Source organism: Nannospalax galili, unplaced genomic scaffold (genome assembly GCF_000622305.1).
Source record: "Nannospalax galili isolate Female #2095 unplaced genomic scaffold, S.galili_v1.0 scaffold356, whole genome shotgun sequence".
Classification (NCBI taxonomy): Eukaryota; Metazoa; Chordata; class Mammalia; order Rodentia; family Spalacidae; genus Nannospalax; species Nannospalax galili.
The window spans coordinates 2,146,197-2,164,999 of NW_008338126.1; the positions used below are offsets into that span (position 1 = coordinate 2,146,197).

The 18,803-nt window shown below is 48.6% G+C and overlaps 1 protein-coding gene across 1 annotated transcript in view; it reads left to right on the forward strand.

Annotated features, from left to right (window-relative positions):
- The window catches only part of Dhcr24 (24-dehydrocholesterol reductase), a 26,396-nt gene extending 7,959 nt beyond the window's left edge, over nt 1-18,437 (forward strand). The window contains exons 3-9 of the mRNA XM_008832985.3: nt 534-639; nt 1,244-1,362; nt 3,532-3,795; nt 7,840-7,983; nt 15,122-15,319; nt 15,667-15,845; nt 15,925-18,437. Coding sequence (XP_008831207.1) covers nt 534-639; nt 1,244-1,362; nt 3,532-3,795; nt 7,840-7,983; nt 15,122-15,319; nt 15,667-15,845; nt 15,925-16,078 — 1,164 coding nt within the window. The 3' untranslated portion in view covers nt 16,079-18,437. The remainder of the gene's footprint in view (nt 1-533; nt 640-1,243; nt 1,363-3,531; nt 3,796-7,839; nt 7,984-15,121; nt 15,320-15,666; nt 15,846-15,924) is intronic.
- Nucleotides 18,438-18,803: the final 366 nt, after the last annotated feature.

Consider the following 18,803-nt stretch of genomic DNA (forward strand, 5'->3'; position numbering starts at 1 on the left):
AGAGCAACATAGACCTGTGGAAAAAGCAAGGTAGATCTACATGGTTATCCTTGGTAAGAATAGCTAGGATGGATGATTGCTGTTTTCCCCGTTTTTACATATCTTCCAAATTAATGTTTCTCCTATAATTTAGAAAAAAATACACTCAACATTTGTTATATTTGGGTGGGTTTTCTGGGGGGGGGGCTTGTTTGTTTGTTTGTTTTGATTGGGGGGATTTGGGGGAGATCCTTGTTTTCAAAGGATCTTGCTATCCAACCCCAACTGGCCTCAGATTTGTGACAATTCTCCTGCCTCAGCCTCCCAGGTGCCAAGATTATGGGTGTGTGCCACCACAAACATCTGTTAACATTAGCTAACTCAGAACCAGGGATTATATTTTCCATAATAAAAGACATTATAGTGCTCTAGAAAGATCTGTAAAGGCTGAATAGGAATCTGAGGTAGGTCTGGTGTGACACTTTCTGTATGCAAGCATTTTGGTTGGATTTGCTGCCTCCTTCAGACTGAGCTTCTCTTCTCTATCTACACAGATTGTTCGAGTGGAGCCCTTGGTGTCCATGGGTCAGGTGACGGCCCTGTTGACCTCCATTGGCTGGACCCTGCCCGTGTTGCCTGAGCTTGATGACCTCACAGTAGGTGAGACTCCATGTTCATGGATAGGAGGGGCTAGGTGGTTCCAGAATTGCAGGGTAGGGGCATTGGCCCCATCCCTACAGCGCAGGGATGACCACTCTTCCATCTGAGGCAGAAGTCACCCTGTCTTACTTTTTTAGGCCAGTGGTGAAACTTTCAGTCTGTACTGCTCCATTTCTGGGCAGCTCAGGATATCCATCTGACAGGACCTTTTGCTTTTGGGTCAACTTGCTTCCCTGTGTCTATCTGTTCATTGCTCCAGTTCTACTTGTGGCACAGAATAAGTCTGATCCCTCTTCCCAGAGGGTTCATGGACACCAAAGCCTTTTTTTGTCATGGCTCCTGCCACCCTAGTAACCTCCCTTTTCATTCGAGTTCTTAAAGTGAATGCACACAGGTTTCTTAGTTGAGGCTGGCCAAGGTGGGGTGTCCATCTGTCTGTCCCCTTGTGTCTAAGAAACCCTCACACTCCCATCTTAGCTCCTTCTTACTCTAACCCCTAAATTGACAGAGATGGGGAATCCCCTCTACGTCAGCAGCCCTATTTCTGCCAGCCTCAGCCTTGCATACCTGGTGCATTACCCTGGTGACACACATGTCTCTGCAGGGGGCCTAATCATGGGCACAGGCATTGAGTCGTCATCCCACAAGTATGGCCTGTTCCAACACATCTGCACAGCATACGAGCTGGTCCTGGCTGATGGCAGCTTTGTGCGATGCACACCGGTGAGTTCAGAGATGGGGCCATCCCAGCTAACCTACTGTGCATTAGGGATTGTGGAGTCAGAAAAGTGGCTCCTTTTGAGGCCCTTCATTTTAAATACAACCTCTTCAGTTGATACTCATAATAGAACAGAAATTTAGACAGCCCTGTGTGCTTAGGCACTGTTAGGAATGCTTCATATATGTTAAAACATTGAATTCTTTCAAGAACCTGTGAGGTAAGTACTCTGATTTCCCCTCTTTGGTCTTTTTGAGACAGGGTGTCCCTGTAGCCCCAGCTGTCCTGGAACTCACTATGTCGACCAGGCTGACTTTGAACTCATAGAGATCTGCCTGCCTCTGCCTCCCAGATGCTGGGACTAAAAGTGTGCACTACCATGCCCAGCTGATTTTCCCTATTTTAGAGATAGGAAACTAAAGCACAAAGAGACTAAAAACCTACCCTAGGTCACACGGATACAACTGAATACAGACCTAGTAATCAGGCTCCCTGGTCATTACGCTTAGCAAGTCATCCCCTTTGACTACTCTCTGGAGAAGTCAGGCCTTGTCGTCAAAGTTCACATCAGATACTATGAGGTGTAACTAAAAGCAATTGGAGGGACTGTTTAGTTGAAATCAAAGAATATTCTACCACTCAAAGTGGTACACAAACATTTAAGGCATTTTACCTAAGAAATGAGACAAGATTAAAACTTTATTAAATTTCAGATCTTTCCTAGAATAGGTAAGGGGCCACTCTGATCCTTTGACAATGAGTACTTCAGAGCCAACTGAGCTTTGACTTCACAGAAGAAAGCCCAAGGAAAGATGACCATCTCAGGAGTTCTAGACTGGGATAGATGTACCCCAATCAGCCAAGAAGTATGTCACATCAGTTCACATCTCCCTCAACACTTGCCTGTGCCCTGTCTTCTCTTTATTATCATCAAAGAAAGGAGACAGAGACTATGAGGTTCCTAGTGTAGAGCCAGGTGTGCACTGGTGGAAGAGTCTGCTCCTGTGATCGGTCAGTATGATAAGCTGATAGCCCAGAGAGGGAATTAGTTGACCCACCCCTGCTGTTCAATAGGCTTTTGCTACCTGCTACAAAGCTTCTCTGCCCAGCCCCTGACCCTGTAGTTCCCCAGCCTGCCCACCACTATGACAGTGCAGGTTAGTAGAGCTGGCACATGGCTGGCTGGCCCTATTGGTAAACCAGCCCAAGGCTGGACTTTTTGGAAACGGGCCTTTTCAGACTTAAAGAATCTGAATTAGAATGACCAAAGAATAGAGAAGTGGTCTGCCTCTGAGACAGTTGTCAAAAGAAAAAGTGGTAGGATTAGAAATAGATGTGCAGAACCCAAGGAGGGGCTGTAGTGAGAACACCATATCTGAGTTGAGATGCTGCTGACTTTCCAGGGATCCTTGGGTGAGTCAGGTCACCTAGAGACTCACATTCCTTACCTGTCAAAAGGGGGCAGTGCCCTACTGGACCATGACTGTGGGGTAAAAAGGATCCCCAAGGTAGTGGACTGAGAAAGGCATTGTCACTTAGTACTGGCTTAGGAGAAGGGCGTTTCACATTTCCATGGCCGTGGCTGCCTGACTCTTTGTAGGGGTTCGGCTCTAGCTTAGCCCGTCTGGGGCCCCTCCCTGCCCCTCAGTCCTTCATCTGGGATTTGGGGGCAGTTCTGGTCATAACTTTTCTAGGTAGGCTGTAGTTATTGGGCTGGGCCTCGGTAGCAGGGGGCAGATGCTGTCTCTCTGAGCATCTGATTCAACGGGCAGTAGGAGGTTAGATAGCAGGTGGAGGGACTGGAGAGGTGTTTCAGCAGTTAAGAGCATTGGCTGCTCTTCCCGAAGACCCAGGCTTGGTTCCCACATGGCAGGTAACAACTGTCTATAACTCCAGTTCTGGGGGATCTAATGCTCTCTTCTGGCCTACACAGGTACTGCATGCATGAGTATACTTATATACATGCAGGCTAAACCCTCATATACATAAAACAAAAATTAAACTAGAAAAAAATTTTAAGTGTATCAAGTAGAAATCACAGTGAAGAAACTTGAGTACAGATTTTAAGTTCCTTATTTAAGATAGTGACAGGCAGGAATCCAGTCCAGGCCCCAGGTTGTTCTTTTGACAGAGTCCAGGGGTCAAACTCAGCACATGTCAATTCTATCTCATAGTCTGAAAACTCAGACCTGTTCTATGCCGTGCCCTGGTCCTGTGGGACCCTGGGCTTTCTGGTGGCTGCTGAGATCCGCATCATTCCTGCCAAGAAGTATGTCAAGCTCCAGTTTGAGCCAGTTCGGGGCCTGGAAGCCATCTGTGATAAATTTACCCAAGAGTCCCAGCGGCTGGAGAACCACTTTGTGGAAGGACTGCTTTACTCCCTGGATGAGGCCGTCATCATGACAGGGGTCATGACAGATGAAGTAGAACCCAGCAAGGTAGGCCAAGGTGTTAACTGCTAGAGATCAAGACCAAGGGGAGGAGGGGTTCGGTTGGTTGGGTCTGGGCCTCTTCTAGACTGCTCTTTAGCATGGCCTACCCAGGCACAGAAATGTCTTAAGCAGCCATGAGAGCCTGTCTTCTTCCCTCCTGCTGCCTGCCAGGCATGTGCTCTACTTGGTAGGCATACCCTGAGCTGCTCAGAGCAGCCTGTGTAATAGATGAGCAAGCCATGATGCCAGGGCCTAATGTAAATTCCCACAGGATGACAGTGCCAAGATTGCTTTGACGTCTCCAAATCTAGATTGACATACCTTCAATTTATACCATGCAATTTTTCATGTTTTTATTAGCACATATTAATTATACAGAAAATATAATATGTAATCTTTTAAACTTTGTTTTTTCAGACAGGGTTATATTAGCTCAGTAACTACAATATAGCCCAGGTTGACCTCCAACTCAGTTTTTCCCTTCTATGCACACAGGTTTTTTTTTTTCTTAAGTTTTTAAATTATAAATTAGTATGACAATGTTGAATACATAAAAAAAGTCAAGGTACATCCCTTCAGCCCTGGAGTAACCCTGTGCATAGTTTGCTGTGTGTTCCTCAAGACCTATTTCTCTGGTATGTATGTGTCCTGATTTTTATCCTGTAATTCACATTGCTACATGTAACTGTTCGGCCTGACTCATCATTTTGCTCTTACAGACAGTATTGCACTGATGATTTAAGACTCTCTTGCATGTGTTCTTATGCTTTCGTACCAACATTTTTATGAATGAAATAGAATTATAAGCCAAAGTGTTAGCACTCTAATCACGGATGAGACCACATAGCCATCCAGAGAGTCGTGTTCATGCCCCTATCCAGCAGCAGTGGAGAAAGCCTTTTCCCCTACATTCTTACCAGCTGAAGAGATAGTATCATACTTTCATTTTTTCCAATTTGATAAGGTTAAAAATAGTGCTTTTTATTTTATAGTTCTTGTGTTACTTGCAAGGTGAACATCTCTTTGCAGTTTTCTGGTTAGTCTGTCCTTACCTGTGATCACCTGCTCAGATGTCTCATTCAGTGGAGTAAGCATTGGCCTGTGCTGTATGGCCTTCCTTGTTGCCTTAGTTAATGTGTACAGAACAGTACACTGGGCAGATGCCCTATCTATTGCTTACAAAACCATTGTCCACTATTAGAAATTTAAGTTGTTTCTTTAAAATAGTGAAACAGTGATGTGTTTTATCTGTCACTTTTTGAAGTCTATCTTTTGATACACATTTGAAGAATATCTTTTTTAAGGATTTATTTTATTATTTTAAATATGTATATGTGTATTGGTCTGTGTGTGGGTATATACACATGAGTACTAGTGTCCACGGAGGCCAGACCATTGGATCCCCCTGGAGCTAGAGTTAGAAGTGGTTATAAGCTGCTGGATGTGGATGCTGGGAACAAAACTCTGGTCCTCTGTAAGGCACATTACATTCTCTTCTTAACTGCAGAGCCATTTTTCTAGCCCTTGAAGACTCTTTGATCTGTACCTGTATACTTAAAACATTTTAAAATTGAGGCTGGTGAGATGACTCGGCAGGTAAGAATGCTTCCCACCAAGCCTGACAACCTGAGTTTGATTCTTGGGACCTACACATTAGATGATAGATGATAGATAGATAGATAGATAGATAGATAGATAGATAGATAGATAGATAGATAGATAGATAGATAGATAGATAGATGATAGATAGAAAATAAATAATAAATGGAACAAAATTTAATTGGAAAGGAGGACTGGAGGTTTGGCCTAGTGGTAAAGTGCTGGCCTAGCATGTGTGAAGCCCTCGGTTCAATCAAATAAAATTAAAATAATTGGAAAAGACTCAAGAATCATGTGGGACATTGCCCTCTCCAAGTAAAGAAATGAGGCCCTTAGAAGGAAAGAGACTCCCGAGGGCACATGGCAAGCACAGCAGATTTAAGTTCTGGTCTCTTGAGCCCTTGTTCATGTGGGTTCCCCGTGTGCCGGCTTCTAGACTTTAGCAGCATCCACAAGCACGGATTCCTGGTGGGACTCTTGTGTGTCTGGTGGAGGGGGTCCCACAGCAGTAGTGGCAACAGCAAACATGGAGCCTGACTGTTCTGACCCTCCCTGGGCTCAAGCCCAGTCATTGTGTGTTCCCAGCCCCTAATCACCTAGCAGGGGTGTCAGATCCAGGGGTGTTTCAGCATCTCTGAGGCTTCCTTAGGGATTCTCCACAACCGAAAGCTGAGAGAAGGGGTCAAGGGGTGTTGCCACCCACCATACCAAAATAGCTCCTACTGTCATCTAATGTGTTAGATACCACCTAAGTTGGTGATTGCTAGAAGGATTTGTTCAGCTTTTTAAAGTGTTTGGACACCTGACCTGTAACTCCCAAGGAGGGACTGAAGGTCCTGAGATACTCACCAGAAGCTCTTTCAGGCTCAGTGGCAGAAAAACTCAGAGGCCAGAGATGCTTGCCATTTGTCCTGGTGAGCAAGGCTTTGACACCAGATGGGAGCAGAGCTATAGGAGAGTGGTAGATGCTGTTAGATGGGCCAGCATTTCATTGTAGCTTTTCTCCAAGCATCCCAGTTTAGAAGACTGCCAAACCCTGTCATGGGCTGCCTGGTGGCAACACCCAGAGTGAGACTCACTGCAAGGACATAGCACACCCCCATTTTATAACCAGGCAGGAGGTGGCTTTCTCTGGAAAAACTAGGGCCAGAACAATTTTCTGTAGTCACTGGGCCTTCCCAGCTGGTGTGTGTCCTGGGGGGACAGTTGGGTTGGCTTCCTTTCCTCTGGCACAGTGATTCCCATGGAAGAACCCAGAGCACTTGGACCCAGGAGCCCAAAGTCTCAACTTCATTACAGAGTTAGTGGTTGCCACTGCCAGGTGAGCGGTCAGGTCTCATCTGGCTTAGATCAAGTTGCTCCATTTGCTGCTGGGTTTCGGTCTTCCGTTACCAAGCAGAGGCCTCACTGTCCTCACTGAAACCAGCTTGGGCAAACAGGCTTCACAAGAAGGTTGTACCCAGAGAAGCTGCAAGGGCTGGCTGCAGAAAGCAAGACTAAAAGCCAGGAAGAGGGCAAGGAACTGACCCTGCCCCACTGTGGGCCAGGCACCATATTCCGTGTGTCCTGTGTTCTCTTGGCCTGCATGGTACTCATGCCTTGTAAGTGGGAAGAACAGATTGGCACAACATGTACAGAATCCTGTTTTTTATTGAGAGAGTATGTATGCTGTCATAAACCCTGAATCTATACAGTTCTTTCTTTTTAAATAAAATGTATATTTTTATTGTTATTTTATATAACGAAGGAAATGGGCTCAGGGAGTAGCCTGCCCCAGGTCACACAGGTAGGATATGGCCTGGCAACATCTGGCCCCAGCCTTCCAGGCCCAGAACTTGTGCTCTTCCCAGGATCCCCCAGCCACTTCCCAGGAAGGTCTGTCCAGGATTCATGTTGAGGGCAAAGTAACTGAGGTCCAAGCAGCTGCATCATCTTGGTACACAGTAAATCAAAGCTCGTGCCTCTGAGGGCTATAAGAGCAGCTCAATGTATGATTTAGGCGTTGGAGAGCGCAGAGCCCAGGGCCAGAACTTTTACTTCACTAGGAGAAGTGCCACAATCAGCTGGGGCTATGGCAGTGGGTTGAGTCAGGGCAGGAAGAGGGAGCTCCCTATGCAGAGCTCTGCATCATCAGCGGTAGTATGAACATTTGACTCTGTTCATGAGGACTGCGGCTAGGATGGGCCACTGAGTCCCTTAGACTGCTGGAGCCATCCGTTTGGCCCTGTGCACAGCACTTAAGGTCACTGAATGTTTGCTGTACTGGAGAGTGCCTGCCTGTGCCCAACCTGTGTGGCTTTAAAGACTCTCCAAGGCTGAGGATTGACGTGACAGAGCTTTGAAAAGGCCAGTAGAACTGAACAGCGGCTGGATCACTGTTGCTCCCTGGTGGCTCCCTGGTGGTGTCTGGCACGCTCTGTGGCCTGATGACAATGCCTTGTGTCATTTCAGCTGAATAGCATTGGCAGTTACTACAAACCATGGTTCTTCAAGCACGTGGAAAACTACCTGAAGACAAATCAGGAGGGCCTGGAGTACATTCCCCTGAGGCACTACTACCACCGCCATACACGCAGCATCTTCTGGGAGCTCCAGGTGAGGCATGGCTCTCCTGTGGCCCTGGCTGCTCTGGGCCAGCAGGCAGAGAGCCAGCACCATTAACATCATGGCCACACTTGTGCTGGCCCTTCAGCAAAGGGAGTGGCTTTGTCCTTATGGACCCACAGAGTAGTTACTATGTTTTAGACTGTGGGACAGCCACTGCAGTGAGAGCTTTCAACCCTGGCACTGAGGGTGGGGCCATACTTTGGGGAAAGGAGACCTGCTCCCATCTTTCAGGAGGCATTAATAGGCAGTCATCCTCAGGTGTACAGTGGTATCTCATTGGGGGTTTGATTGCAGTTCCTTATTGATTCATGATGTTGAACGTCCATGTGAAGTACTTGTTGGCCATTTGTGGAGTCTTGTTTGTTTTAATTTTATTACATTTATTTGTTTGTTTATGGGGTACTCTGGTGTATGTGTGGAGGTCAGAAGACAACTTGCAAGCATCCTCTCCTTCTGCTATGTGGGTGCTGGAGATCAAACTAGGGTCCTTAGGCTTGTGGCAAGCACCCTTATTCACTGAGCCATCTTGCCATCTCCTTCGCCCTTTCTAAACTGAGCTCTTTGTCTCTGTTGTTGAGCTGTGTGTGTTCTTTATTATCAGCTACATGATTCACAAGTGTTTCTCCCATTTTGCACGTTTCTTTTCACATCCTTGGCAATGTGTATTGATGTACAGATTTTTATTGTAAATGAAAGCCAACTTATCTATTTTGTTCAGTGTCATATTGCCAAATGCAAGATCATGAAGATCCTCTCTCTGCCCCCCACCCCCCCAGGTCAGAGCTTCTCCATTTAGGTTGAGCATTTGCGTATACTTTGAGACGCAGCAGTCGCCTCCAGTCTTTTGCTCCTTGCGATCCAGTTGTCCCAGCAGGTTGCATATGTTTGAAACACAGTGAGAAGGTTGCTAAGCTCTTGAGCTGTGGTGCAGAATGAGGTCATACGGCAGCCAGAGGCTGGATTACATGGCTCCTTGTAGGTCTAGCGAGAACTTAAGGCTTTATCCTAAGTGTGATAGGAAGTAGGTGGGGGCTTTGAGCAGGAAGGTGATATGTCCTAGTTTTCATTTTAAAAGAATATCTTTGGTAGCTGAGTGGGGTGGGGTGGGGTGGGTAGGGTGAGGACTAGGTCATCTTGAAAGAAGAAACAAGATTTCTGTTGTCTAGGTGGCATAGGAGGAGGAAAGTAGCATCAGGCCAGGGAGGGATTGTGACAGTTGAGCTGTCCATCCAGATTTCCAGACATTCTGACTATTGGCGTGAGTCAGGGTTCGAGAGCCAAGAACTGGGTGAGGAGGTACCCTGGACTACTACAGGAAGCAAGGGGTGGCCTGGGGATGGGCTATTAGAAACTCAGTGAAGCATATCTATTGGAGCTATTTCTCTGGGCCTGCCAGTAGAGCCCCGAATCAACAGCCAGCCAGCTGTGTGTTTAAGCACGAGAGGATCCTTAGCAGAGGCTTGAGGCCATGTGTTTAAATATGGGCCTCAGTTGCAGAGAAATGCTTTCCCGTTTGTGGGAGTTTTGTTTGTTTGGTTTTCTCTTTGATTTTGTTTTTTGTTTATGAGACAAAGTCTCATGAAGCTCCCACTGGCCTTGAACTCTATGTAGCTGAGACTAGCCTTGACCTTCCTGCCTCCACCTCCCAGGTGCTGAATTGTAGGGCTACCACACCTGGCTTTTTCTTTTCTTTTTTGAGAAATGTTATTTAAAGCCGTGGAAGTAGGTGAGTGGAGGTGCCCAGCCCTGGGTGCCCTCAGCCAGAGCCCACCAGAGACCTTCAGGAAGGAGGGTAAAAAGCTGCTCAGCTTTGAGCAGCGGAAACCCCGCAGGCTGGGTTTGCAAGAGAATGGGTGATGAGAGAATGAAGGTAATGAAAGCAGTCTGAAACGCTCCCTCTCTGAAGAGACTCAGGACACATAGCTGGGGGAGGACCAATGGAAAGAATCTTGTTCCTGTGATTGTTTTAAGGAGAGGTGACAACATGGTTATGTGTCCTGGGGCTGATGGGGGTGTTTTTATAGAGTGGGGTGGCTCCTTCATTTAGGTGAGAAGATGGCCCCTTGGTGGTAATGTGGGTAGAAGGGAACAGTCACTAAGCAGTGGGGGGCAGGGGAGGTTGGAGGTGAGAAGTTGAAGGATTTCTCTTCTGATTGCTTATAACTTCTCAATGAAGTCAGAAGTGGGAATTCCAGGTGGGGCAAGGTGATGGCTTGAGAAGAGGAACATGTGAATTGCCCCTGCAGAAGAGGAAGTACATTGTCTGGGGGCATCATTGGACTTGCTGAGACTAGTGACCAGGAATTCATTTTGAGGTCAACATGTGGCTGTGGGTTTTCACACTGTGACAGTGGATGCTGGCTGAATAGGTAGAATGGGCCCATCTCAAGGGAAGGTTGGATAGTAGGAACTGTGGCATGATAAATATAGATACTGATGGTCCAAGGCTAAGTAAACATTCTTAAAGGGCCATCTAGCCAATATTTTGGGCTTTTATACTTCATCTGAGCTCTGCTGCAAATAGCACCACAGGCAATAGATAAATGATAAAAGTGTGGCTGGCTCTGGGAAAATAGGCAGCAGGCCAGATTTGACTAGCAGAGACTGGCTTTGAGACTGGATCACCATGGTAACAGTGTTGTCCACTGTCCACTGCCCTGGGGTATGACATAAGAGTCAGTGGCTGAGGTGAGCAGAAGAGAGGACTGCTGGAAGACAAATACAGGACAGGAGGCTGGGGGCCAGAGTATAGTAGTCTCATCTTTGTGGGTATTAAGATCACCAGATATGAATGTGGATGGAGGTGATGGTGATCCCAGATCCAGTGAAGTTGAGCTCTAGTTTGGAACGGCAAAGGGAAATGTAGTGGTCCAGGCTCCAGGAAGGGGAACCATGTGTCGTAAGACATAGTAACTCTTCATGGAGTGGCTTGCTACACTGGGTGAGTCAGCCAGGCCCCAGTGCAGGGGAACCATGCTGGGTGAAGGGACTGCAGTCTACCAGATTCCAGTGCAGGGGAACAGGGGAACCTTGAGTCAGGGGGAGTGCTGTGGTCCAGGTTCTAGTGAGGGGAGCCGCGAATGTGGACTGGGGGAGAATGCAGTAGTCCAAGCACCAGTGAAGGAAACTGAGCGCAGAATAAGGGGGAGTGCTGTGGTCCAGGTTCTAGTGAGGGGAGCTGCGAATGTGGACTGGGGGAGAATGCAGTGGTCCAAGCCCCAGTGAAGAGTCCATGAGTGTGAGATAAAGCCCTACTCATAGCCACATGGGCACCAGAGCAGCTGGCCTCCCCAGCAGCAGGTGTCACCTAAGAGAGACCCAGGCGGAGTCTGTGGTGTGCCTTCTGTGCTCACTCCCACCGTGTCCCATGTGTTGGCACCATGTGTCATTTAGTCAAGTTCACTTCAGCTGAGGGGCACTAAGATCCATCTCCTGAGGACCACAGCAAAGAATCTGGACAGATTTTAAACTGCTACATAAAGTCAAAGCTCAAAAAGAACCTCACCTTATATTTTTGTGCTGTTACGTAAACACTGTCCTGTACCGCCTTCATTTAAAGTCAGAAACTGGAAGAACAGGTGATTTAAGCCTGTGTTTGCCTACTAGAAGTTTACTCTTGGGACTTAGAATTATGGGGCAATAGGGCAGCAAGATTGAGCAGCAGGAGAAGCCGAGCTATAACAGTCACAAAGAGGACTTCAGCTGGCCCATGGGAAGCTCCAAGTGGTATTGACTCTGAGCTGTGTCTCCCTTGAGGCTAGTGGGCAAGGACTTTATACTGTACCTCTGCCCCTGGATCAGGCCTCCCCCTCCCCCCATCTCAAATAAGGCAGCTCACTTCTGCCAAGGGTGGTTCCGTGAAGAGGGACTTAGCTCTGCGTGTCAGCAGGGGCCACTCCATGGCTGGGGAAGTGAGTGGGACACCACAGCTGAAGCTATAGAATCTGAGACCTTTCCAAAAAGGAGCAGCGCAAGATTCCAACCCACACGCCTCCCCACCAGGGCAATGCCTTCTTTTCTGTTGACCGCCGTCCCTCCACCATCCTCTCTTAGAAATGGGCCTTTGAAAGAACCAGGTGAACCTGAGCTCCTTAAGAAGACTCATTCTGAATGCTGAGTCTGCCCACCACCACCACCCTACTCCCCTACCCCCACCCCACCACTCCACTCCTGTCACCTGGCTGGCCTAAGTACCTCCCCTCATCCAGCTGGGTCAAGTCAACAGCACTAGGAGTCAGGACCCAGTGTACAAAACAGGCCAAAAGTACCACTAAAACTACTAAAACATAAAGCATTTCCTTTGTCCTGTGGTCTATTCTTGTCATAAATATTTGCAAGTTAATTTTATGCTAAGTAGAGAAATTTTTTAAAACTGGAAGTTATTAATATCAATTTTACCATTTACCTTTGAACACAAAGATGAGTACTTAACTCCTCCTGCATGTGTATTTCTTTATTCCCTTAAGAGGGCAGCATAAGGGCTGGGGCTGGGGCTATAGCTCAGTGGCAGTATGCATGCCCAGTACTTATGAGGCTGTAGGTCCAATCCCCAATACTTCCAGGGAGAAGAAAGAAAACTGTTGTTTTGAAGTTGCTTTGACAGTTCTTTGGGGGAGGGGCAGTGGCTCAGTGGGTAAAGCACTTGTTTCACAAACATGAGAACCTGAGTTTGAATCCCCAGAACTCATGTAAAGTTAGGCACAGTAGTGCACATTTGTAATCTCATGCACCTACAGGGAGATGGGAAGCGATGACAGGAGACTCTAGCAGCTCAGACCAGCTAGCCTGGCATATATAGCTGAGACCAGCAGGGGACCCTGCCTCATACAAGGTAGAAGGCAAGAGTCAACATCCAAAGTTGTTCTCTGACCTCCATAAGTATGCCATTGGTGTATGCATATGTGCACACACACACACACACACACAATGTGAAATAAAACTAACTCAGTGGGTCCTTTTTTCACTTTTGGTACATGATCACTCACCATCCAACCTTTGACTTTCTGCTGAGTAAGGGAGAGCTGAGAAAAGGGAATCCGGAGTAGGCCCAGTGCTCCCTTCCCTTAGGGTTGCCATTTTCAGCACCTGTGGTTGGCCAGTGTGGGGTGGGGTTAACATGGGTAAGAAAGGATATATTGGAGTCTTTGGTAATACCTGTGGCCACATGGTCTTCCTCAGGCCTGGGTTCCTGACTCATGCTGGGCTTTTGAATTTGTGCTGGGCCCTGCAGCCAGCCCAGTGGAGCAGAGGTAGCCAGTAGCAGGCCAGATGCTAGCGATATGATGTCAGATAGCAGGAGCCTGAGGGGGAAGCAGCTGTGGGGAGGTCCCTGGAGTGAGTGACTTCAGCATGTTGACAGCACAGAATGGGGAAGGAAGCCAGGTGACTAAGGTACCAAAGAATGGATGTGTAATGGGGCAGCAGAGACGAGGAAGAAGAGTGAGGTGAGTGTTCAAACATGAGCTTTCTGAGGCTGACTGGGAAAGGAACAGTTCCAGCTGACACAGAGCACACCTGAGAAAGGTGACATAATCACACTTAGAGTGAGGAGCAGGTATCACAGTTGTCTCACAGTTCACCTATCAGAGAAACCACAGAGATCTGGAAGTGTGACAGCACGCTGTCCTGGCAAGGATGTGGGGAGCGGTGTTCACCTTCAGTTTCAAAATACGAAAAGGTACGAGCTCGTGAGTAGGATCCATTAGTTATCCATGCTGTTTAATCTATGCTTATCCATGTCTAGGAGCTTATCTTACTATCAAATGTACACATTAAAGGGCAAAGACACATGCAAAGGAACGTCACTGGATTGATCTAAAAATAATCCAAATGCTCATCAGTGTAGGCCTGCTTCAACAAATGGTTGTACATCCAGGCAGCAGGGCAGGGCTCAGCAGGCTGTGGAAGGGACCAGAGAGGTCCAGTTGGGGGACCTGGGCTCCAGGTACTGCTCGGCACTCCTAACCCAGTAGCTGCCCTAGTCACATATAAATGAGCAGGCACGGCTGCAGTGGGCTGACTCTGGCTTCACATCAGTATCACTGCAGTGCTCGGTTCTGATGCCCAGTGCACAGCAGTGCCAGCCATGCTATTGACTGTACTTCTGGTGTGTCAGGCATCCGTGCAGTGCAGACCTGACAGACAAGACAGCAGACAGGTGTCCTCATGGGAGAGCTCTGATTCCAGTGATGCAGGAGAAGTGTCACTATTGGCACTTGGCACACTACTCTGAAGGAACCTCCAGGAACTGCCTCTTTCTCTCTGTCCCAGCTTCATTGCAGTCCAGTGCCCTGTTCCCCCACATACCCAAGAGAGGGAACATCTTAAGATAGGAGCTAAGTCCCAAATGTCTTGTTATCTCTGGCACCCAGCGTAGTTCCTCACCTTGGAGAGTTAAGAGCAACTTTGGCTTCAAGGCTCTGGAACCTGTGATACCGTCTATACACAGGTGACTCAGAAAGATAGCAGGGCCTGGAGCTGGGAAGAACATTGTGAGCCAGGGAGTCCTCTCTGGGGAGCCATGCGATGGCCTGTCCTGGGAGTGGGGAGGAGCTAGCCAAGTAAAGGGTGTGGTTGGAAAGCAGCAGTGCTGAGGGGTCATTTGAGACTTAGTAGAGGAAGGACAGCGTCGCTCCAGTAGGGGCTCTGGGACACAGAGTTGATTGCAGCAGGGGAATGGTCAGGCTGTGTGCACGGATGCTGCAAGTCAGACTCCACCCACCCAGCCGTCTTACTGTGTGCCCTTAGGAAAACTGCTTAAGCAGTCTGAGTAGCATTCATTTTACAGACATTTATGGGATGCCAGACACGCTGGCCTCAATAACCAGAACAGCAATGGTAACCATCTTTTCACCTTGTTCCTGTCACGGGCCAGATTATCTCTATCTGCCTCAAAAGTCATTTTTCACAGATAAGGAAGCTGAGCACAGAGAAGGTATGTAACTAGCCCAAGGTCATCATAGTTGGTAAATGTGTGAGATGAGGCTCAAACTCAGATCCATCTGGTGAATTCCTAGGTTCCCTCCCCACTGTAAAGAGGGGCTTGCACTATGGATTACTTGGACTGAGTAGATCAAGGGCCTGGCCCTGGCCCCTTCTCCCCACCCACCCCACCTCTGTCTTTCAGGACATCATACCTTTTGGCAATAACCCCATCTTCCGCTACCTCTTTGGCTGGATGGTGCCCCCCAAGATCTCCCTCCTGAAGTTGACCCAGGGCGAGACCCTACGCAAGCTGTACGAGCAGCACCACGTGGTACAGGACATGCTGGTGCCCTTGAAGTGCCTGCCTCAGGCCCTGCATACCTTCCAAAATGACATCCACGTAAGCCAGGGTAGCCAAGCGGGCATGGTCCCATGAACTCTAGGCCTTCTCCCCACAGCCATATCATCCACCTTGGCACACCTGCCCTCTGGGAACTATAAAATGAGGGTTTTAGCCTCTTGCCATGGTTCATTTGGCCATGGCTACAAAGGTGAGGGGCCATGGTGCCCTGTGAAGAGCACTTTTATGAACTCCGTAGTGGCCTCTATATGGTAGAATTGGGGTGGGGCTGGAGAAACTGAAGCTCTCTATCACCTGATTGCCACAAATCTCTCGGGGTCAGGGGGAACCTGTGTCTGCTTCTTGCTGGAGAAAAGTCAGACTGACCTACCTCCCTGGCCTCCCAGGTCTACCCCATCTGGTTGTGCCCCTTCATCCTGCCCAGCCAACCAGGCCTTGTACACCCTAAGGGAGATGAAACTGAGCTCTACGTGGACATTGGAGCATATGGGGAGCCTCGTGTGAAGCACTTTGAGGCCAGGTCCTGCATGAGGCAGCTGGAGAAGTTTGTGCGGAGTGTGCATGGGTGAGTGGCCAGGGTTTGGGGACATAGGGCTCTCATCCACCTGCCCTCTCCATGTCCTTACCCCATCTCTCTTGCGCAGGTTCCAAATGCTTTATGCTGATTGCTACATGAACCGAGAGGAGTTCTGGGAGATGTTTGACGGCTCTTTGTACCACAAGCTGCGCAAGCAGCTTGGCTGCCAGGATGCCTTCCCCGAGGTGTATGACAAGATTTGCAAGGCCGCGAGGCACTGAGCTGGGCTTCCAGGAGAGCCAGATGCATGGGAATAGACTTGCTCTTCCCTCCACTCCAGCTTGACCACTTTCCCAGATTTCAAGAAGAAACCCCTCCAGAAATCCCCCAGGCAGCCCAGTGGCCTCCTGGGCAGCCCAGGCAAGTGGAAGCACATGGGATTTGGAGTCAGACAAGGCCTGAGTCTAGGTCCCAGTTTAGCTACTCTCATTAGCTATGTGGCTCCAGGTCAGTCACTTGGCCCCCCTCTGCCCCAGTCAGTTCATCTGTGGAAGGGGGCAAGAATACCTACCTGCAATATGTTATCTAAGCCAAGCGCCTGTCATATGGAGGGGCCACTTAAGTGCTTCCCATTCAGCCTCACATCTGACTTGTGCTTTGGATTCAGTAGCTGAGTTCAGAAAGGCGCTCCATAACTCATCACAGGTTTGGCTGGTGTGCCCAGTGTTGGGGGATGTCCTGGAGTTTTACCTCCATTCCCTGAGTCAGCCACAAGAGCCCTCATGGAAACAAAGGCGGCTTCTCTCATCCTGGGCCTCAGGAGGGCCACATGTGGGACAGGCTGACCCAGGATGTGCTGTGCCAAAGCCAGGTCCATTCCAAAGTTCTCTCTGTCATCCTTGGGGCCGTCCTACCCCTTCTTCCTGTGTGCTCAGGCCCGTAGGCCACCCCAGCCGTGACTGAGTTCACTCAGGATTGTTTCTGGAAAAGACATCTCAAGATGGAAATCTGGCCTGCCTGGGCTTGTCCTTCTTGGCTCCTACCTTCCAGGCTTCCTCCAGAACCCACTTAGTCACAATGGGGACACATGCTCGTGGCTGTGTTGCATGGGGGTGGTTCCCATTGTGAGTGGGAAAGGCACATCAGCCCTGTGCTCCTGTGAGGACTCTCCCTGGGGTTGAAAGGAAAGTGAATCTCAAGTTTCCCCAGTCGCTCATCCCCCATTTTGTTCCCCTCCCCAGCTCTAGTTAATTTCAGTGCCTTACAAATCCTAAGCTCAGAGAAAGGTAGCTTCTGTTTCCGTTCCAGAGGGAGGGACCTCCAGGGTTCTTCTGCCTTGTTATTGAAGTGTGGTTGGTTGTACAGCTCCATCTTCAGAACCTGAAAACCCAGCTGAAAACCCAGAGTCGGGGGAATCGAGTCCTGGAAGGGAAACCAGAATTCGAGAGCTGAGCTGGTCATAGTCCCACCAAGCTGCAGTTTCCTCACCTGTCACACTGGAACAAGCTCCCTGCAGCCTTCTGACTTTCTTAGACACTAGGTTGCAAAACCCATGGAAAGTCTTGATCATGCTGGAAAGTCAGGGGGAAAAATAAATGATCCAGGTGGCAGTTAGGAGCTGTCCATCATCTAAAAGTTCTTCCTTCAACTGCCAAGCTGGCTCCCATGTCATTTTCAGAAAGGCTCATCTGTCTGGCAGGTGACAGAATTCTTAAGTCACACGTTGAAGAATGCTATCTGATGCTACCCAGGGACTGCCACACCACACGGTGTCAGTGTGGTCCTGTGAGGGCTAGTACATTGTGGCAGTCCGGAAGGCAGAGGAACCACCTCATCCATTTGGCCTGTGGAAGAAAATGTAACCTTCACTTTGTAGCATGCAGTCCTGGCGTGAGCGCTTCTGCTGGTCCATGTACATCCTCACTTGTGTAGACTGATGACTCTACTTGCTGTAGATGAATGGTTAACATGAGCTAGGTTAGTTAGTCCAATGGCTAAAGTGCCATCGTTTACCAGTGGAGCCTCCCTCCCAAAGCCACTGTGGCAGTGGCCAGAGATGCCAGCAGTGTGTGTCATCCTTATCCCTATAAGCAAAACTCAGCCCTTCAGAGACATTCCCCAGGACCTGGGAAATGAAAGAATTTTAGAATCACATCAGCCTTGGGTTTTTGTTTGGCTCCAATAATGTCTTGCCTGGAAAGTGGTCATCTTCCAAGCATGGTGAACTGAGTTCCAGCTTTTTCTCCTGTCATCGTCCATCTGGGCAGTGGCTTGGTGAAGTCACTTTGGGCAGTGCATGTGGAAAATCACATGAGCCTCTCCCCCTTATGGCTCTGGTTTCTTGGCTGCATGAAGGTTTTCTGTAAAATCAGTTGTAGCCACTTTATCTGGCTAGAAAGCTGAATTGGCTGTTACTGGAGGGGAAGAAGGGATGGGCATGGTGCTGTGTGGTTTTTGTTGTTTTTTTTTTTGGCCGGGGGCGGGGGGCTGTTTTCTTTTGGTCATGGGGACAAAGGAGAAGGCATGGGTCCCCCTAGCAGGTTCTTGGAGCCTCAGGCACTGTGCCTCCTCTCCAGAATACATGTTCCCGTGGCTGCAGGGCCACCGCTTCCGTAAAAATAAAGTAAGGCCTGGACACTGGTCATTGTCATTTCTTGCTCAGAGGACCACAGTTTGCAGTCAGACCAGCATTTAGCTGCAGACTGTGCTCCTCTCCTTAGATGTCTTATCTGAACACAAACACCCACAAAAGGCTTAAAGAGCATGGGGGGAGGGGCAACAAATGTATTTCTGTCATCATCCTGGTGTGACTCAGAGTAGGTGTTGGCAGGATCCCTCTGCCTGCCAAGTGGAGGGTAGAGAAGGAAGTGATTACATGAGCTCTTAGCCATGTCAGCCTCAATGTGACTTTCAGGCAACTCATTTGACCTACTTTGAGTCTCACTTTCCTCATCTTTAGTAATGGGAAGCTGGTTTTGTTTTTTTTTTCAACAAGACTGTGGACGT